At 46.4% G+C, this 21979-nt stretch overlaps 2 protein-coding genes and 1 pseudogene across 2 annotated transcripts; all 3 read left to right on the forward strand.

Moving 5' to 3' along the window:
- Nucleotides 1-1358: 1358 nt before the first annotated feature.
- On the forward strand, nt 1359-3063 carry LOC100839820 (transcription factor MYBS3). Its single transcript, XM_003569265.4, has 3 exons — nt 1359-1899; nt 2223-2419; nt 2519-3063. Exons 1-3 carry the CDS (start codon nt 1545-1547, stop codon nt 2831-2833), a joined length of 867 nt encoding a protein of 288 aa, XP_003569313.1. The 5' UTR covers nt 1359-1544; the 3' UTR covers nt 2834-3063.
- A 3236-nt stretch (nt 3064-6299) lies between these two features.
- On the forward strand, nt 6300-10838 carry LOC100831332 (annotated as a pseudogene).
- Nucleotides 10839-11197: 359 nt separating this feature from the next.
- Nucleotides 11198-14834, forward strand: LOC100831632 (receptor-like protein EIX2). Its single transcript, XM_010233693.3, has one exon. It carries the CDS (start codon nt 11390-11392, stop codon nt 14345-14347), a length of 2958 nt encoding a protein of 985 aa, XP_010231995.1. The 5' UTR covers nt 11198-11389; the 3' UTR covers nt 14348-14834.
- Nucleotides 14835-21979: the final 7145 nt, after the last annotated feature.

Raw genomic sequence — 21979 nt, forward strand, 5'->3', positions numbered from 1 at the left:
GGCAATCAGGCACATCCAGCCCTTACTGGCCTAATCCGGTAGTTGTCTGAAGATATCTTCTTTGGCGAGGCAGTGGAAGAACACTGCCCGAACAAACAATCTTATCCCCGTCTTATCTGCCCAAACATGTTACATTAAATTCGGTAATGCCTGTCCCTTTCATGGACTGATAGGCTGCACTCTGCTCAAATCTTTTTTGCTTTATCGGTGGATCGAAGATTCCAAGTAGAAGAAAGCAGCAGCAGCCTGTAACTCACAAGTCACAAGACAGGAGATAATGAAAACTATTCTCATGCATGGATTCGATTAGCTTGAATATTAAGATTAGAGATTGGATAACAATGATTAAAGTACCGGGCCATTCTCGCCAGTAAAAGTAAAACTCCTGTTCCCAAATCTGGAAGTCTCGGCATGGTTTTGCTGAACAACTTGCAATCAACTGAGGTAAGATAAAGGTTTTTTGTGATAGTAATAATAATCGAGATTAAAGATGCCTATCAATAGAGGCATGTGTTGGATTGCTATACCAGACACTTGTTTTGGAGTTGATTACCTTTGCTAAAAAACATCTGAAAGTTAGTTATAATGGATAGCGCTAAAGTCTATGTTTGATAGAGTATTGTAAGAATGCTACGGTGTTTAAATTTACCTCAGTTTATATATACCATGAGGTGTTTGCCTATACCAGAAAACTGTAAATACTACAGTACATAAAATTGAGATATTTCCTCTGTATAACATAAACCTAAATCTCTTTTTTCTTTTACTTAGCACGGGAGAAAACGCCCCCTGCCTCACTCAGAAGGAGATAAATACGATGAGTATAGTTGTCTCCTTTCCAAGACACCTCTCTCTCCACCCGTCTCTCTCGATCTCTTGAATCGACGAACAAGTTTGAAGTGACACTTTTCAAAAGATGATAATTGCAGTGCATATTTCAAATTCATCAAAATTGCAGTGATATATTTTTGATTAATCCAATAAAATGTGGGACCTGCCAGATTAGAAGATAGAATGACACCTGATATATAAAAACAGATGAAATGCGAGAATAAGAGGCAGAGTGGTTATTTCAGGAGCCCAAGACGGAGAAAAGCGACAGTGATGTATTTTTCAGAGCTTTTCACGTGTACGGTGGCGTATTGGGAACATTCCGAACGAAGTCGATGGTACAACCGAATCTACATCTACATGTACATCAACCAATTAAATTATCACTAAAATTCAAGCTACACGATCTGGAAGGCGACTCCCAGGAGCAATAATTAAGCTTTTTCTACGGTTCCCTGCCCGATAACGCGTCCACATCCACAGCCAAAAGACCGGAACTACAAGCATATTTATAGTGGGTGCTGTGTAAGTTTCCTCCCTAAGCCACCTAGCCAGCTAGAGCCTATAGCCAGCAGCAGCACCATCCACTGGGTCTGGGGCGCCTGCGGTTGTGGACACATTGGTCTCCACCCATCTCTCTCACACACCATCCGGCATCCGCTCCAAAGACAGTGCTGATTCAGCTTGTTAGCCGGTCGATTTATAGCCACACCATGGCCAGGAAGTGCTCTCACTGTGGCAACTACGGCCACAACTCAAGAACTTGCACCAGCAGCGCAGGAGGACAGAGAGAAATTATGCTCTGCGAAGGAGGAGGCGGCGGCAGTGGGCTGAGGCTCTTTGGCGTGCAGGTCCATGTCGCTGCCGGCGCCGGTGCCGGCGCGTCCATGAGGAAGAGCTACAGCATGGACTGCCTGCAGCTCGCGGCAGCTCCTAGCTCCCTCGTCTCGCCTTCGTCCTCGTCTTCCTCGTCGGTGCTCCTGTCCATCGACGAGGGCCTGGAGAGGGCTTCCAATGGGTACCTTTCTGATGGCCCTCATGGCAGATTGGTCCAGGAAAGGAAGAAAGGTAAATTTCATTACACTCACACTGAACAAAAAATAGGAGATGGAAAAAGATACAGTAGCTAGTGGGTTGGAAATTCAGACCTTTTAATTGGTTTCCTGATTTTCTCTGCTTTATTTAAGTCCCTTGTCTTGACCTAACAAAAGTTGCATCATCTCTCTCCAAAAAAGTTGCATTATCTTCATGCATGTGTGACTGCAAGCAACCAAGCAAGAGATATTCGCCACTTTTAATTTCTTACTAAAGTGGAGTAGTGGACAAGTCGTGTCATCCTGCACACGTGTTCGACACACCTGAAGCTGTAAGCTGTATGAACATGACTACAGGAGTTCCATGGAGTGAGGAGGAGCACCGGCTATTCCTGGTCGGCCTGGAGAAGCTCGGCAAGGGCGACTGGCGAGGCATCTCCCGGAGCTACGTGACAAGCCGAACCCCGACGCAGGTCGCCAGCCACGCGCAGAAGTTCTTCCTGAGGCAGAGCAGCATGGGGAAGAAGAAGCGCCGCTCCAGCCTCTTTGACATGGTATACTGAACTCTGAATCCCTATGAAACAACACAACAGGTGCTCTGAACTGCTGATCTGAGTACTAAACAATTCTCGGTGATGCTTCAAAAACAACAGGTGCCGATTTGCGAGAACGGCATGCGCGCTTCTGAGCAGCCATCCGTGCGGATCAACAACAGCGACGGCGCCTCGACTTCTCTGCCGCGGTACAGGCCGTCTTCCGACATGGCGGCCATTGATCTGAACTCCACTGAGGAAGATGACGACATGGCGGATGTTTCGCTCTCATCGGCGTCAGGCGCATCCCCTCGGGCGCCATTAATCCCGGCGGCGGCTCTGACGATGGAGCATGGCCATGGGGGTCACCAGTACTGCTCCCGGCTGGACCTGGACCTGGGGATGTCCCTCTCCACGCCGTCCATCGGAACGTGACGTGCCAGCGCCCTATCCTAGCCGTACGCGCGCCATCGTGTTATGTAACAACGTACGTACGTGCTGTCTGATCTGTCCAACCAAGCGGAGATAAGGCTAATACGATGGATGGACAACGCTTGTAATTGTAAAGCCGTGCAGCTAGCTAGTGCTAATTGTGGATACAGTAATGCGTGTACTACTCTTGGCTTCATGTAAAAAAAAAAGTCAGAATTTTCAGAACCAAAACATGCTCCTGTGTCCCCGTACGTACGTGCTCAGATGTCGATTGATCGTGAGCCGCACCCGTTGCTGTTAAAAAAAAATCTTAATCCGTTCCATAAACTATAATCTCAAGATTCTTATCGTGTCGTACATGCAGGCGGCGACAAAAGCTGGGCTCATTCCAGATGGAACCGGCTACCGGTACTGGCTAGCAGCATTGTGTGGTGGTAGCTTAATTGCGTGCGTCGTGTCATCATTCATTCACCAATATGGGCACGGCCGGGTCCTACGCCTCCGGATCTGGGATACGGCGGGTGCGCGCACGTACGGCACCCATATGCAGGGCTTGTCGTTTGTGAACAGTACCAAGTTGGAGTCCCAATTGGGATGGGATGTGATGGGGTGCCCTGGCGCTGCTATGGATGGATCCCTGTCACGGCGGACGATCAGTCGTGGTTGCAAATCAAGATAGGGAGAAAGAAAGAAACGCTTATCCCTTCCGCCTATCTAACTGTACGTAAGTATATGACGTAAGTGGATGTCGCCAATGAGGGGGCCGGGTAAAGTTAGGAGGAGGAGGAGGAGGTTTGGTGCTTATCCAGCACAGTAGTGGTACTGTCTCGGGATTCCAGTGGCAGCGGCATGCAATAGATGGATGGCGTATAGTGTTCTTTCCTTTTGAGTGATGCCCATTGGCTCATGTCTGTCTCACTGGTAGGACAATTGTGCCAACATGGATGCTTTGTATGTTAATCCGGATCAATTCTTCTACGGAGTAGGTAATTATACCTAGAAATTCAAATGATTATACATGTGCACATATCTCCACGAGAGATTCGACGGCGTCCAGACGTGGAGCAGCGGTAGTACGATTATTCTTCTAGGTAATTATACCTAAAGCTTTTTCTTTAGTGCTTGTTATTGGTAATTTCTTGATTGGTCCCGTCCAATCGTGTCTGTGCCACCAAATAGGTCGATCTATCGATTCTAATGTTTCGCCAAAAAGAAAACCCTTGGCATGCCCTCGCTCAAGTGGACAGATAATCACCATTCCAACCAATAAAGCCAGGCATGGATGTATGACGTAATAGAGACAGAGAAAGGCAGCTAGAGCAGAAGCAGGATGTTCGGTCTGGTTTATTCCATTGCTACCCAAAGAGCAACCGCACATACATGGACCGATCGATGGACGTGAACGCGCACATCACTAATTTCCTAGCTAGGTACCCGTTCGGTACGTATATAATCACAGCTCAAACCGGACATTTACTCTGCTCGTAGGCAAGTAAAACAATGACCGGAAGCCTCAACGTACGCAGCATGTGTGTGCGCCACACCGGCCGGCACCGCTCCCGCTCGTCCGTGATCATCTAGCTCCGGCGCCGCTCAGACACACACAGCTGCATGTGCGGCATGCGCTGCCACCGGCGATGGCAACACCTGCGATTCGCGATCCAGGCGGGCCGGAGCGCGCGCGCGCGAGAGTCATGCGCAAGGCGTCTTTTGGGCGACGGCGACGCGGCAGCGACCCCGCCTTTGTCTCGTGCGCTCGGGCGCGCCCACGAGGCCGTGGATCAGTGGATGGATCGATCCGCCATGCGGAGCCGACCGAGTGCATGTTGACGTTTCCTCGACAGGTTGTGGGCTTCGTAGCCACATGCTGCCCGGAGCACGCCAGAGGCCAGATGGATGAATGGATGGATGGATCGATGGTTGTCTCTGCAGCAGGGCTGCGCTCGTGTGGATGCCAGCGCTTCACGCTCGCCTCTATCAGATTGTTCGTTCCTGTGGATATTATCCTTATAATTCTTTCTTCCCCTGGCTGGATTCTGGAATATGCTATGGATTTTAAGATGAGGTGTGTCCCATCCTATTCCTATCGCCGTGCTACGGCCTACGTGTTTCCCTCGCTTGCGTTTGTGTGGATACCTCTGAAATGCACTGCTGAAAGTTAGATGCCGTGCATAGAAAGTTTACAGCCCCCAAAATGATGTGAATTTGTATTGATTCTTATACAAATTCACGTTACTTATTTTGAGAAGGAGGGAGTACAACATCGACAAATAAAGTTAAATGCCGAAAATAAAAACTGTTTATGGAGTGCACGTCAATCGTCATACACGATTTTATGGAGCCTGAAATGCTACCACCTTATAATTAATTAGGTAATGTGGTGGTGGTGGTGGGGGACGGACTAAAATGTTCGCGGTTGATCCGGCGCAGCCGCTCATAGTGTTGCAAAAGATTTGAGAACGGGTGCCACTGAGCACCGAGGGTACTTGTTTCATCGTTTTTTTGTTGTTGTCAGCAACACTTGTTTCATTTGCTCAGACATAATGTTCAACACATAAATGTGTTCAAAGGCAACCCAATAGGCTAGTTGGACCTGCTGGACCTCCCTCTTCTAGAACAGAGAAGGCCTTTGTTGGGCCAAGACAAGTCTATTTCCACTGGTTTTGGTTATGAGATGCAAGAAAGCCTAGCCATCAGCGCTCAAAAATAAAAAAAATCAGAGAGCAACTTTGTTTTTTCCCGCCGTGTTTCTCTCCTCCTCTTCCGACGCTTCTCTGGCAACAGGAAGGTGAAAGGGAGCAATATCAACATAGGAGTGTTGTTTATATTCGATGTTAGGTTTGCGTTCTTGACGACAATGGGGAAGAGATGTCGCACGTATAAAATCACATATCTACCCTCATAAGTGTTGTGTGGCCATCATGGTCGACTCTAGGGATCCTATAATGTTCTAGACTTCTAGTGTGATGTTGTGGATCAACAGCTTCCTCGGCCGTATTAGTACGGGATGTGTTTACAGTATCCGTCTCAACAAAATCATCGGAGTTTGCTTCCAGTCTTGCTAGAAGAATACTTAAGGAAAGAAGAGCTTGTCTCACACCTAATATGGTGAGCACACTAATGGCCGTGAAGGATATGGAGCTAGCCAACTTAGAGCTCAACACACTTCGGTGAATCCAGAGCTGCTAACGGCATTTCAAAATACTCCCTCCTTTTCAAAAAGAATGGCACACACGCATTTCGAGATTTGGCTTTGACCACTAATTAGACTAATGAGTTGAGAGTTATGTGTTACATAAATTATATCATTAGATTTTTATTTTGAAAACATTTCCAACGATATAAAATTTGTAACATATAATCTACATCCTATTGGTCTATTCGTTGCTCAAAATACGATCTTGAGAAGTGTGGACGTTATTCTTTATGAAAGGAAGAAGTATTTACCTATACTATGTTCCACAAGAATAGTTGTCGTCTTTGTAATTTTATTATCCTTTTGTAATTTTCTTTCTCTGTGTAATTTTTTCATTTTTGTAATTTTCTTTTCCTTTTGAGCAAGGTTGTACTCTTTTTCCTTACCAGGGATTATCTAGAAGGGAGGGGTGTTTACCTGGGAGGTTTTAACGAGGCAGGCTTAATAAAGCTCACTATTTACCCCCATATGACGTTGGCCTCTGTTTCTCAATTTTTTTATTATAGTTTTCAGATTTTTCTGTTAAAAAAAGCAGTCTGATTGGGCCGCTGGGCCTTCGGACGGTGCCGGGCACGAAGCCACCACATGACGGGTTTTCGTACGAATCTTGGGCCATGGGCACCACCGCACAAATGGTTTCGGGCCGACTCCTCCCAACTTTCGTGCCCCGCCCCATGGCCAGCAGTCTGTGCCTCGCCGACGTCGACACGCGCGGCGCAGCTCCGGTAGGTCGCAGACAGGGCTCCTCCTCCGGTGGCGGTTCCTGCAGTCCTGCTGCACCTCCTGGAGGCTGAGCCCCTTCTTCCTCATGCAGGCCAAGCACGAGTCGTCCTCGCCGATTCGGCTTCCTCCTCGACGCCCTCGGCAGCGCCATCTCCGGCTTGCGGCAGCAGCGGCCATCGACGGTTTGTTCAGATCCCTCTTGCGCGCGTTGCCAAGAATAGTTCAGGGTGGAAATCTGATTCCTTGCGAAACTGATGGGAATGGGGATTCGGGAAGTTTTCTCGCGGATAGGGGAAGTACCAACTAACAGTGGAGTAGTGGACTTGTCTCATGTCAGGAAATTGCCAGGAGTCCACTTCTCTGAAAGTGAAACGTACTAATCATTCTGACCGTATTGTCTTTATAATTTTAGCTAGACAACTGAAACTGTAAAACAATCTTTGACCCACCTCACACCAATGGCAATCAAAATTTGTGACCTATGTAGTTTTTTAACCGGTAATCTCTCATACAAGTCACAAGGAGAGGATCGAATAATGTGTATTACCATGATATTATAGTCCTCAGTCTATAATAATTAGGAACATCGTAGATGACTGAGACTCTACCATGTGGTCTCATCGGCTTAGGAAAGTCGATCTAAAGGTAGCCGCTGCTTCTTGGCGTGATTAATTTTCCTCACGTCTTGCGAACTCTGTAACCTCCTCTTTTGAGTAATGATATTCAGGTGGGGATTCATATCCCCTAGTGACCTCTCAAAAAGTAGTCCTCGGTCTACATTCAACACAGCCAGTTGCAAGTCAAGGTAATCAATTCTCTGTTTGATGGGTTCGTGTTGAGTTTTATACTCACTTGCCAGCATGACGCTCTTATTGCTTTCCTTTGAATAAGTACTGAATGTCTGCCTTGGAAAGCCACAAAACAACATTGCATTTTGCATCCCCAATATCCTCTATGGATGCAGCTGCAGCATGTTGCCTCCTTCTAGTTCTAGCCACCATGACTGCCTCCTCTGTATATGCACAACAAGCCCATGCTGGTGGGTGCTTCAAAACTGAAAGGGATGCGCTGCTTTCATTCAGATCTTGCATCAGAAGTGATCCGCAAAGCATCCTTGCTTCCTGGAATGGCAAGGACTGCTGTGTTTGGAGTGGTGTCAGATGCAGCAACAGGACAAGCCATGTCGTCAAGCTTGACCTCCGCAATAATTTCTTCTTGGATGTTTTGTTCGGTCCAATGTTCTCCGGCAATCCTCATGGAATGAGTGGGAAGATAAGTTCTTCCTTACTTGGTCTGCATCATTTGGAGTACCTAGATCTCAGTGGAAACTATCTTGGGGGAGTAGGTGTACCCATACCTAGATTCTTGGGCTCCCTACAGAGCTTGATGTATCTCAACCTCTCTTGCATGAATTTTGAAGGCAAAGTGCCTCCTCAACTCGGCAACCTCTCGAGATTACTGTATCTTGACCTCCACAACAATTGGAATCCTAATGGTAATAAGTTGCACACTAAGGATTTATCGTGGTTACCACGTCTTCCTTTGCTAAGGGTTCTCGACATGAGTCGTGTGAATCTCAGCACTATTGGCAATTGGGTTCAACTTAGCATGCTTCTAATCTTAGATCCCTCCGTCTCCGTGAGTGCGAACTTGTTTCTCCGCACACACCTATAGTGCATTCTAACCTTACATCACTTCAGATGCTTGATCTAACAGACTGTGGGGTTGACACCTTGAATCCAACCTACTGGTTCTGGGATGTTGGCACCATCAGGCATCTTGATCTTACGAATAACGAATTTGCTGGACCATTTCCAGATGCAATGGGAAACATGACTTCCCTTGAGGTACTTAAGCTTGGAGGCAATTATCTCACAGGGGTACAATCAGAATTGCTAAAGAATCCGTGCAATTTGAGAGTGCTAACACTGTGGTCAAATAGGATCAACCAAGATATTTCTGAATTCTTAGAGGGGTTGCCTCATTGTGCATGGAGTAAGATAGAGTTGTTAGATCTATCTCTTACCAACATCAGTGGGGGAATTCCAAAGTGGATAAACCAATGGACTGATTTGAGCGCTCTTCAACTTTCTTCTAATAGGCTTGTAGGATCAATACCTATTGAAATTAGTATGCTCAGCAAACTCAGAAAATTGTATCTGGATAGCAATCAGTTGAATGGTTCTATATCTGAGGAACATTTAGCCCCTTTAGTGAATTTGAAGGAACTGGACTTGTCTTACAACTCCCTACAGATAATGATCAACTCAAATTGGATTCCTCCCTTTAAATTGAAGCTGGCTTATTTACCTCGTAGCAAGGTTGGACCTCAGTTTCCTTTGTGGCTTAAAGGGCAGAACAGCATTACTAATCTTGACATTTCTGATGCAAGCATAGTGGATCATCTCCCGGATTGGTTTTGGACTGTATTTTCAAATGTTCAATATTTGAATATCTCTTGTAATCAGATCAGTGGCAGGTTACCAAGGACACTTGAATTTATGTCGTCAGCTCGTATATTTGATCTCAGCTCCAATAACCTCACTGGTATTCTACCGCAGTTACCAAGGTATTTGGAAGAACTTGACATTTCCAGAAATTCTTTATCAGGACCATTACCACGAGAATTTGGAGCTCCATCCCTTATGGATTTATTGCTTTCTGAGAATAGTATCAATGGCACTATACCACTGTATATTTGCCAGTTGCAGTTATTGTCAGTCTTGGATCTAGCAAAGAACTGTCTAGTAGGACAATTTCCCCTCTGTCCAGAAGTATCGGAAGGAAGATCCATTTCAGCTATAATCTTGTATGAGAACAACCTTTCAGGCAAATTCCCTTCATTTTTGCAGAGCTTCCCAGAGTTGATTCTACTTGATCTTGCCCATAACAAGTTTGATGGAGTGTTACCAACATGGATAGCAAGGAAATTGCGCAAGTTGTCTTATCTCCGTCTGCGGCACAATATGTTCTCCGGTTCTATTCCAGTTCAGCTCACACAGCTTGGGTACCTACAATACTTGGACCTTGCATCTAACAGAATATCGGGATCTATACCTCATACATTGGGTAACTTGAAGGCTATGGTCCAGAACCAGAGACAATCACTAGGTAACCCCTTAGCGTGGAGGATGAAAGGCCAGCAAACCCTGAGTTGTATGATACACCGAAAATATGCTGGTAGCTTAGTAGTGGTAATGAAAGGTCAATACCTTGATTACACTAGCAACATCATTTATATGGTTGGTCTTGACTTGTCCTGCAACAATTTAGTTGGAGACATTCCAGTTGAAATAACATCTCTTGTTAAACTGAATAACCTGAACATCTCCTATAATTGGTTGTCCGGTAAGATTCCAAAGAAGATCGGCTTGCTGGATCATTGGAGTCTCTTGATCTATCACGCCAGCGAAATTCCTTCTAGCTTCTCAGACATGACGAAGTTAAGCAAGCTGAACCTGTCATACAATAATCTCTCTGGAAGAGTTCCCACAGGAAATCAGCTGCAGACACTCATTGATCCAGTATCATCCTACATTGGCAACGACTACCTCTGTGGGCCTCCTCTTTGTAGGAACTGTTCGGTGCCTCGAGTAACTGAAGGTGATGTTGATGAGCATCAACCAGAGGTTCAGTATTTCTATCTCGGGCTGGCTGCAGGATTTGTGGTGGGTCTTTGGGTGGTGTTTGTCGTCTTCTTATTTGGCAAGACATGCAAAATTGTTTATTTTCAAGTGTTTGACAAGCTACTGCACGCCTTACAAGCATCCGTGGCCTGAATTCTTCCAAGTTGCCATGGAAAACTGCTCATTGCAAGACAGAATTACAGAAGCTTAAATCAGGGACTGTATCGTACTGTATTTGCTTCATAACTTTGCTCTTTAATCAGTTGTATCGTACTATGCACTATTTTATTTGGGGCCATTGCTTCAGTACCCACTCTTTACAGAAATTTTTAATCATACTGTAGATCATTTAGTTCTTTTTAGTATGCCCATGCCCTTGTAAGTTTAGAGTGTGCATGCTGCACGCATGTCATGGCTTGCCCTCTTCGTATTAATCTTTGGAGTCAGGCTCCAGTTTCTTTGTGTTGGTTGGATTTCGATCTTTGCAATTTTCACCACCAGACTCGACCCTCTCGCCCTTTGGTCTGTTCCTATGATCCTGTTGCCTGTCGCCATAGCAGGCATGTTAGGGAAAAATTATTGTTCGAAGAGGATTTGTACTCTTATTAGAGATAAACACCCAAAAATATCAGGTATGACTGGAGTAGTACGTAGCTCCATGGTGTCATCAAATTTCATCTGGATTTGGAGGCAAATCACGACCGGGAGACGAGTCCGAGCACCGCAAAGCTTTCAAGGTCAAAAAAGACACTGACAGCGAGTGCTCCACGATGGACACGGCACACCTTTTTTCCTCCTGCTGATTAATTCTTGACACTGACTGCTAACTGCACTGATCCATTCACTGAAAATCAAGGGAAGCACGGTGGAAATTTCCTCCCCCTGCGCGTTGGAATTACGTGAACTGGAGGAATTCGATCTCACCCTTTTGTGCAGAGCACTCGAGGATCGTATAAGTCACGCCGTATTCGCCTCCATGTTGTTGCTTGCACAGACACCGGGCAGAAGAATAAAATGGCTGAAACTCGGCGATCCTCCTCGCATGCATCTGCAGCGAATTTCCTGTTCATCATCGTAACAGCCACCACCATATTCAGCGTGACCTATGCCAGCGAAATACTCAATGGGAGCTGCATCCCAACCGAGAGGGCCGCGCTGCTCTCCTTCAAAGCCGGCGTAACAAGCGACCCAGCGAGCCGACTGGACTCATGGAGTGGCCATGGCTGCTGCCACTGGAGTGGTGTCAGCTGCAGCGTCCGGACCGGCCACGTCGTCGAGCTCGACCTCCACAACGATCATTTCTTTGCAGAATTATCAGGTGCTGATGCTCCTCATTCTATGTCCGGACAGATAAGTTCTTCGCTGCCAGCTCTCAGACATCTCAAGCATCTAGATCTTAGCGGGAATTACCTCGGAAACGGAATGCCGATACCAGAATTCGTGGGTTCTCTCAAGAGATTGACATATCTAGACCTCTCCAACATGAATTTTATTGGTACAGTGCCTCCTCAGCTAGGCAACCTCTCCAAATTGGTGCACCTTGACATAAGCTCCGTTTACTTTCCTACTCACTCAATGGATATATCTTGGCTAGCACGTCTCCAATCACTGGAGCATCTGAATATGGGCACCGTGAACCTTAGCGCAGCAGTTGACTGGGTCCATTCGGTGAAAGCCCTTCCAAATTTGATTGTATTGAAACTCGAGTTTTGTAGCCTTAACAGTAAGAGCGCTCCGTCACTTTTACAACACAACCTTACCGTTCTTGAGGAGCTTGACCTGTCCCGTAACACTTTGAATAGTCCGGCTGCACAAAACTGGTTCTGGGGTGTAACTAGCCTAAAGTGGCTACACCTGTTCAACTGTGGATTATCAGGCACGTTCCCTGATGAGCTGGGAAACTTGACCTCGTTGGAGGCCCTTGATCTTGGAGGAAATAACATGAAGGGGATGATGCCAGCAACACTGAAAAATCTGTGTAGTTTAAGATATCTATATATCGATAACAACAATATCGGTGGGGACATAACCGACCTAATAGAGAGGCTACTGTGTTCTTGGAAGAGTTTGCAAGAGCTGAATCTGATGGAGGCCAACATCAGTGGCACAACACTAGAAGCTGTGGCAAACCTAACAAGCTTAAGCTGGTTTGATGTCACTAACAACCACTTGAGCGGTTCCGTGCCTGTGGAGATTGGAACACTCGCAAATTTATCTGTCTTCATCCTTACAAACAACAACTTGAGTGGTGTGATATCACAAGAGCATTTTGCTGGTCTGACAAACTTGAAAGAAATTGACTTGTCTTATAATAATTTGAAAATCATCACGGACTTCGACTGGATACCACCGTTCAAGCTGGATATTGCAAGGTTTGGGTCTTGTCTTTTGGGTCCAAGGTTTCCTGAATGGCTTCGAGGGCAAAATGGCATTTCGGATCTTAATATTTCAAGAACAGGTCTCATTAGTACGATCCCTGATTGGTTTTGGACTACCTTTTCCAATGCTGTACATTTGGACATCTCCTCGAACCAACTTAGTGGTGAGTTACCAGTTACTTTGGAGTCCTTGTCGGTCATAACACTTTTTGCCCAGGCAAATCGTTTAACTGGTTCAGTGCCGCAGTTGTCAAATGAAATTCAAATATTGGATATCTCCAGGAACTTTTTAAATGGGTCTCTGCCATCAAATAATCGAGCTACAAGATTATCGATTGCAGTTCTCTTCTCCAATCGTATAACTGAGACTATTGAGACGGCAATTTGTCAATGGACAGACTTGTGTGTCTTAGATCTTTCAAACAATCTGTTTGTAGGGGATTTTCCAGATTGTGGCAGAGAAGAGCTGAAACAATGGAAGCCATCTAGCGACAACTCTTCCAGGGACTCCATAGATTCTTCTGGTTCGAAAATTGAAATTCTCCTTCTAAGCAACAACAATCTTTCAGGTGGATTTCCTTTGTTCCTAAGACAATGCCGATCACTCATTTTCCTTGATCTAACTCAAAACAAATTCACCGGGAAGTTACCTGCATGGATTAGTGAAGACATGCCTTATTTGCTAATGCTACGGTTAAGATCGAACAACTTTTCTGGTCGCATTCCAAATGAATTATTGGGACTTATTGCTCTTCGTATTTTAGATTTATCTAATAACAGCTTCTCTGGGTCCATACCGCGATCTCTAGGGAACTTAACAGCTTTGACTGCCACTGTTGAGGGTTTCCATGCTGATAATCCTTTCAATGAATATTATCTTTCTGGTCCTTTGACTATGTCTAGCAATGGACAGTTTAATGACAGCCTATCGGTTGTAATAAAAGGTCAAGTGCTTGACTACAGGGAGAATACCATATACCTTATGAGCATTGATTTATCTTGCAACAGTTTAGCTGGAGAAATCCCAGAGGAACTAAGCTCTCTTGCTGGTCTCATAAATTTGAATTTATCATCAAATTTGTTGAGTGGAAATATCCCATATAAGATTGGCAATCTTCGATCACTGGAGTCTCTTGACCTCTCAAAGAACAAACTTGATGGTGTAATTCCTTGGGGCCTGTCAGATCTAACATATTTGAGCTACCTAAACTTGTCATATAATAATCTGTCAGGAAGAATACCCTCAGGACATCAACTAGACATCCTCAAGGCAGATGATCCAGCTTCTATGTACTTCGGTAATCCTGGTCTTTGTGGACATCCAATTCCAAGGCAATGTCCTGGTCCTCCAGGAGATCCGTCAACACCAGGAGATTCAGCAAGATGGCATGATGACGGTCTCCCACAAATGGATTTTCTTCTTGGATTTATTGTGGGATTTGTGGCGGGCGTTTGGATGTTATTTTGTGGCCTCTTGTTCAAGAAGAGATGGAGGTATGCTTATTTTGGGCAATTGGACAAGCTATATGACAAGGTGTATGTCACTGCTGTTATTACTTGGCGGAAATGGTTTAGGAACACGGTTAGAAATTAAGCATAAACTGGCAAAGGTGTTGCTCTGCACGAACATACTGCCACTTGAATAATACTATAAGAGGGGGGAAGAACTTACTGCTGTATTATTTCTATCAAAAAACTAGCACGTGTTTAGGTCTATGTGTGCTACTATTACTTTGTCCTTTCGTATTATTATCAAGAAACTAGTACTTGCTCCGATCATGAATTCTCGTCGTTGTTTTTGAATAATACTACTCCGTATAAGAGGGAGTACGTGTTTAGGTCTGTGTGCTGTTAGTCTGTTACTACTTTTCGGTAATGATTTGCAATCCACCGTCCATCAAATATGGAGATGTGTGAAGTTTGTTTTCTCAAAGTTTTTTTCTTTCGGAGTTGTATCTGTTAAGTGTGTGTGTTGTGTGTGTATGTTCTTCTATAGGCCCATAGTCTAGAGTAAGGCCCAGGCCCATGTACTAGCTTGTATATCGTCTCTTTCTCTCAATACAGAAATCAGTTCGGCATTATCTCGTTTCTCTGTCATACGAAACATGGTATCATGGTATCAGAGCATAGGGAAACCCTAGTTGCTCTTCTGCCGCCGCCCATGAAATCGCAGCCGGCGAGTTGACTCCAGCGAGCCCCTCATCTCCAGCTCATCTCATTTTCGTCGCCATCTTTGCGGGAACTGCTCTCCAGCAGTGTTCCCGTCCCCCTTGCTGCCGGCCAAATTGGTGCCGTTCTTCGCTGCCCTTGGTTGCTTTACAGCAACTCAGGGCTGTACGTGGCTGCTCCTACCGTTCTCAGTCCTAGAAGATATGGCAAGGAATGAATTTGGGGCTGGTTCTATGACCATAGACATAAAACTTGATGGTTCAAATTACAGAGAATGGGCCTTTTCAGCCAGGACTGTTATCAGATCAGTTGGCTATGCCTCTCACTTGACGGATGATCCGCCTAATCCGAATGATGATGCAGCTCGGAAGTCTTGGCAAAAGGTCGATGATCGAGTGATGGGAGCCTTAGTTCTGGGTGTTGAGCCCTCACTTCGCATGAGCCTTGAGCATCACACTTCAGCCAAAGAAATCTGGAATTATTTTGAGCAGCGGTACCTTCAGTCTAGTGGTGCTCTTCATTTTTCCTTGCTGCAGAATTTACATCATACTCAGCAACTACAAGACATGTCCATAGAAGAGTACTATGGAGCCTTCACTAAAATCACTGGCCAGCTTGTTTCCATGGTTCCAAAGAGTAGCCCCGGGTGCCAGTCTTGCGTGGACAAGGAAGCGTATAATCATAAGAGTCCGATGTTCCAGTTTGTGATGGGTCTCAAGCAAGAGTTTGAGAACACACGCACTCAGCTGCTTAGTCGTACGATCCCTCCCACCATGACTGAGGCACTTAATAGCTTGATTGCTGAGGAGACTCGACTTCGCTCTCTTGCCGGTACTCCTGCGTCACCGCCACACTCTAGTGTTTTGGCATTTCCTCAGCGACCAGGTTCCACTAGGAATACACCTTCAAGTGATTTCTGCTCGCACTGCAAAAAAGACAGGTCACCGCATCGATCGTTGCTTCATCCTTCACCCTGAGCAGTATGCTGATTTTCGTGCTAGACGAGCCCTTCTTGAGCAGCAACGTCGTGTTGCTGTGAGGTCTCAGCCTTAATCTATCAGGTCTTCTACAGCTGCTGTCACTGAGCCACCAGCGCGGATTGCTTCTGTGTCTGCTCTCACTCAGCCTGAGTCTTCTGCAGCTCAGTCTTGGGTTTTAGACTCTGGAGCTTCTTTCCACGTGACATCTGATCGTTCTCAGCTTGTGTCTTGTGAGCCAGTGACTGATGGATCCTCTGTTCAGACTGCTGATGGTACACCTTGCTCTGTCACTCATAAGGGTTCTCTTTCTTCAACTCGTTTTTCTGTACCTAGTGTATCCTATGTCCCGCAGCTATCCATGAATCTCATGTCAGTTGGTCAACTAGCTGACAGGAACTGCTTTGTTGGTTTTGACGATTTCTTGTGTTATGTGTAGGATCGTCGGAGCAGGAAAATCATTGGTACTGGCCATCGCCGTAGAGGATCCTCATGCCTCTATGTTCTTAACAACCTACGTCTTCCTGCTGCCTCCATGTCATCTGGTGTTCCTATTGCTGCTTCTTCATCGAGATCCACCACTAGCTTCTCTTTTGCTCAGTGGCATCATCGTTTGGGCCATCTGTGTGGTTCTCGTTTGTCTACTCTTGCTCAGAAGGGTGTTTTGGGTCGTATTTGTGTTGATGTTGGTTTTCATTGTATGGGTTGTAAGCTAGGAAAACAAGTCCAACTCCCGTACTCTTCTAGTACTTCTCATTCTAGTCATCCTTTTGACTTAGTTCATTCCGATGTATGGGTCCATCTCGTTTTGTTTCTAAGGGTGGTCACAAATATTATGTCATTTTTATTGATGATCACTCTCGCTATACATGGGTCTATTTTATGAAACATCGTTCTCAGTTGATCTCTATATATCAGTCTTTTGCTCGTATGGTCATTACTCAGTTTTCTACTACTATTCGGATTTTTTGTTCTGACTCGGGGGGAGGGGGGGGGGGGGTGTGGGAATATTTATCCACAACTTTTTGCCAATTTCTCTCCTCTAAGGGCACTCTTGCTCAACTCTCCTGCCCCGGTGCTCATGCTTAGAATGGAGTTGCTGAGCGAAAGCATCGTCATATCATTGAGACTGCTCGCACTCTCTTGATTGCCTCTTTTGTTCCTAACCACTTTTGAGGGGGAGGCTGTTTCGACTGCTGTCTATCTTATTAACATCCAACCTTCTTCTCGTCTTCAAGGGAAGTGTACTGGAGAGTCTTTATTTCACTCGCCTCCTGGTTATGACCATCTTTGTGTTTCTGGTTGCATTTGCTATGTTCTGCTAGCTCCTCGTGAGCGTACCAAGTTGACTGCTCAATCGGTTGAGTGTGTCTTTCCGGGGTACAGTCTTGAGCATAAAGGCTACCGATGTTATGACCCCGTTGCTCGTCGCATTCGTTTTTCTCGTGATGTCACCTTTGTAGAGGATAAACCTTTCTTCTATTCATCTTCCACTCGACCCTCATCCTCCACCTCTTTAGAGTCTACATCTTTTTTTTGTCACTTCCACCTCTCTTCTCTTCAGATGAGTCTGTCTTTGAGGAGCCACCACCATCTCCATCACCATATATTCCACCCTCTCCTCCTCCAGCTCCAGCTCCACCCTCTCCTCCACCAGCTCCACCCCTTCTAGACAGCTTTCCTTTTCATTACAGTCGTCGTCCTAAAGTTCCATCTAACACTCAATCTTCTGTTCCTTCTCTTGCTCCTCCAGCCAGTACTACTGATTCTTCTACTGACGATTCCTCTCACATGACCAGGTATGCCTTTCGTGATCGCACCTCTATTGCACTTCCAGAAAGATATAGAAACAATTTCTGTGCAGGGGCAACTTATGAGCCAAGTACTTATCAGGAGGCCATTGTGTCACTTGAATGGCAAGTCGCTATGTCTGAGGAGCTTGCAGCTCTAAAAGGTACCAGTACATGGGATTTGGTACTTTTGCCTCCTCGATCAGCCCCTATCACTTGTAAATGGGTGTACAAGGTCAAGACCAAGTCAGATGGCTCTCGCCTTGTAGCAAGAGGTTTTCAACAAACTCATGGGAGAGATTATGATGAGACTTTTGCTCCAGTTGCTCACATGACTTCTGTTCGTACTCTAATTGTTGTGGCTGCTGCTCGGTCATGGAAAATTTCTCAACTAGACATAAAGAATGCTTTCCTTCATGGTGATCTGCACGAGGAAGTCTATATGCATCCACCTCCAGGTCTTGAGGCTCCATCAGGTCATGTATGTCGCCTTTGAAAGGCTCTTTATGGACTCAAACAAGCCCCTCGTGCTTGGTTTGAGCGTTTCAGTTCTGTGGTGCGGGTTGCTGGTTTTTCTCCTAGTGAGCATGATCCTGCACTCTTCATTCATACATCTGAGTGTGGTCGTACATTACTTCTCCTCTATGTCGATGACATGCTGAGCACTGGAGATGATTTGGAGTATATTGCTTTTGTTAAGAAAAAGTTGAGTGAGCAATTCAAAATGTCAGATTTGGGTTCTCTTAGTTATTTTCTAGGAATTGAGGTCGAGCACACCAACGATGGTTACTATCTCTCTCAGCAAAGGTACACACAAGATCCGATTTCTCGTTCAGGACTTACTGACACACGTACTGCTGCTATACCCATCGAACTTCACCTACTGTTGCGTCCTACCGATGGCTCTCCTCTTGAGGATCCCTCAAGGCATCGTCATATTGTCGGCAGTCTAGTGTATCTCACTGTGACAAGACCGGACATTGCACATGCGGTTCATATTCTCAGTCAGTTTGTCAGTGCTCCCACCTCGGTTCATCATAGTCATCTACTTCGAGTGCTTCGTTACTTAAGGGGAACAACATCTCGTCGCTTGTTCTATCCTAGTTCGAGTCAGCTCCAGCTTCATGCTTACTGTGACTCCACTTGGGCGAGTGACCCTGTCGATCGCCGCTCTATCACTGGCTATTGCATATTTCTTGGTAGCTCTCTCATTGCATGGAAGTCAAAGAAGCAGACCGTTGTGTCCCGGTCTAGCGCTGAGGCAGAGCTTCGAGCTCTTTCTACCACTACATCAGAAATTGATGGCTTCGCTGGCTATTGGCTGATTTGGGTGTTTTAGGCAATACTGCCACACCCCTTCTCTGTGACAGCACTGCTGCTATTCAGATTGCCAATGATCCAATCAAGCGTGAGCTGACCAAACACATTGGTGTGGATGTCTCCTTCACTCGGACTCATTGCCAACAATCTACTATTAAGCTTCAGTATGTTCCTTCAGAACTTTAAGTTGCTGACTTCTTCACGAAGGCTCAAACAAGAGATCAACATAGGTTTCATATTCTCAAACTTGGTGTATCAGATTCTCCTGACCCACCTTAAGTTTGAGGGGGGGTGTTAAGTGTGTGTGTGTATATGTTCTTCTATAGGCCCATAGTCTAGAGTAAGGCCCAGGCCCATGTACTAGCTTGTATATCGTCTCTTTCTCTCAATACAGAAATCAGTTCGGCATTCTCTCGTTTCTCTGTCATACGAAACAGTATCCACGAATGTCTTTTCTTTTCTGCCACCTGCATAATCACAATATGATCTAGTTATTGCCCAGGTCTCCTCTCCTTTCTCTTTGGGGACTTCTAATAAAGATGAACCCTCTCTTCCCTCCCCACCCCCGGCCATCCAAACCACCCCGTGCAATTATACAGGAGAGGATGTGCTTTTGCTTGGAGCGGCAATGTCAGACATGGATCGAGGGCTTCATGCTGTCCCTGCATCAATTTCTTCTCCGTGACGACTTCCCGACTGCAGGTAACAACTTTAGGATGGCTCCTGATAGCGGAACGATTGCAGCACTGCGCCATCAACTTGTCTTGGTGGAAGAAGGCGAGGAGTGTTTTTTTTTTCTAAAAGTGAAGAGAAATCCTCGGCCTCTGTATCAATAGATGCACACAACCATTTTTATTGCAAAGTTTAAAAGAAACAAGTCATTCAAATTCACTGATCAGCGATTGTGGATACAAGGATAAGCCAGCGAAATAAACCAAACATAGCGATTCTATGCATCTAAACATCTAGTACACCGCTAGCCAGCCCGGTTGAAGATATCTGAGATACCATCTCCAGCCGGTTTTGCATCCAGTATCCAAAGGATACATCGTTGTTTTTGTTAGGGATCTGTATCATGCGCGCTGAAGTTGTTTAATGAAGATCTTGTTCTTTTAAAAAAGGGATATGCTTGCGTACTTTTCAGATGGCACAGGACCCAGTGCACCGCACGGCCTACGACAAGCCACACACATCATGTGCTGCCTGGCAAGTTCGCAACCCATCGCCGGAGGCTACCGCATAGAAGGATCTGAAGGGCGTGTCGTCGATGATCTCCGCAAGGTGCCCGCAACACGATCATGTGTGGCCCGGCAAGCAGGATCACAAGGACCCGTCGTTGGCAGGGAATTCTTGGAGGAACAGTACGTGGCAGCTAATATCCTAGCTTGAGCTTCTTGGAAGGACAAGGAGAGGAGAGCCATAGGAGGTGAAAAATGGGAAAAATGCGGCTATAGAGGAGGAGAAAGGAAGGGCAAATGGTTCTTATCACCCAACCGATCCATCGATTGGATTGGGCGTGTGCTCCCACATGTGTCTTGTCCTGGCCTGCCACTTCTGTCATTCTGCTCTTCTCTTGCACCACCTGATCGTCTTCATTCCTGCACTGAAGGCTTTTCAGGCGGCCAACGTCTCTTGTGAGCCTGATCTTGCGCAATGGAAGACCTCGAGATGGAGCTCAAATAGAGATTCTCCATGGTGTTAAGCTCATGAAGATTTAAGGACTAGGGGAATGGGGTCCATGGTTACCCAGTTTGGCTCCGACGAGCGCTAACCAGTGAAGTCTGTGCCTTCGTTATTCATGGTGAAATGTTAATCAATTTGAGATTTTTTTTTTCGAAACCGGAGTCCCGATGGTCTCAATCCATTAATTAAGAAAAAGAAAATTGCCCAGCTAATTTATAGAAAACCGGGCGAAAACCGTCACAACAAGTCCAACAAAATGCCGTCATGGAACATGACCGCAAACAGGACGTCTCTGGCCGGCCTGGCTACCAAAGAGCACTCTACACACGTTGCCAAGAAGAAAAACAACCGTCGAGGTTACCGCAAATGTCAACGTCATCACAGATCACTCGCCTAGTTGGCGACTCCGACTTCAACGCATACGACCACCACCGAGCCCTCGCCTCATAATCTGCATGAAGCCCACATCCGCCTATGCCAAACAGCCGGCCAACACGTCGAGGACAAGGCAACTCCAATTCTGAGGATAATCTCCGACGGGGAGAAAAGCAAGACTTGCTCTGGAGATCGTCGAACATTGAACCACCTTCTGTGAGGCACCTTCGCCACCAATGTCATCGTCCATCGGCAACCGGCCCCCAGACCGGCGACTCTGACTTCACTAGAGCTCAGACACCATCACTTCTAGAAGATCGCTGCTAGAAAGAACACAAAAAACCACAATCGGTCGATGACGAAGGCCACGTCGAGACCTTGCTTCACTAGCCACAATTGTCCTTGCCGCACAAATCGCAACGCAACAGCAAGCCTCCTTCCCCTGGTCCCTCGAGCCGACGTCAGTTCCAAAGACGATGCCTCCAACAAGGGGAACGATGTCGAGCGCCGTCACCGTCCGGTCCAAGAAACTCTGAACCGGGGGTTTCTCCCTGGAACTCACCACAGGAAGGGGTGCAAAGGACAGAGCCACGACACGGCCTCAAAGAAGGTGATGACGCCCGCGGATGTCACCGCTGTCGGCTCCGGTCAGTGACCAGAGGCATGGCTTTCACCCGGCACTGCCTCGCCATCCATCCCCAAAACCGACTGGCCACCCATCACTGCCACCAACCGCAACCGTCCCCAACCGAAGCAGATCAGGCCAGACCTACCCGAATCCAGTCGGCGGCTGCCGAACAGAGAAGCTTAACTGCCGCACCGCGCCACCACAAGGCCGTGCGAGCCGCTTGAGCTTGCTGCATCGCACCGCCGGGCCTCAAAGCCGCGTCACCCCAATGCATGCATGCTGCA

The sequence above is a fragment of the Brachypodium distachyon genome, chromosome 2 (assembly GCF_000005505.3).
Source record: "Brachypodium distachyon strain Bd21 chromosome 2, Brachypodium_distachyon_v3.0, whole genome shotgun sequence".
Lineage (NCBI taxonomy): Eukaryota > Viridiplantae > Streptophyta > Magnoliopsida > Poales > Poaceae > Brachypodium > Brachypodium distachyon.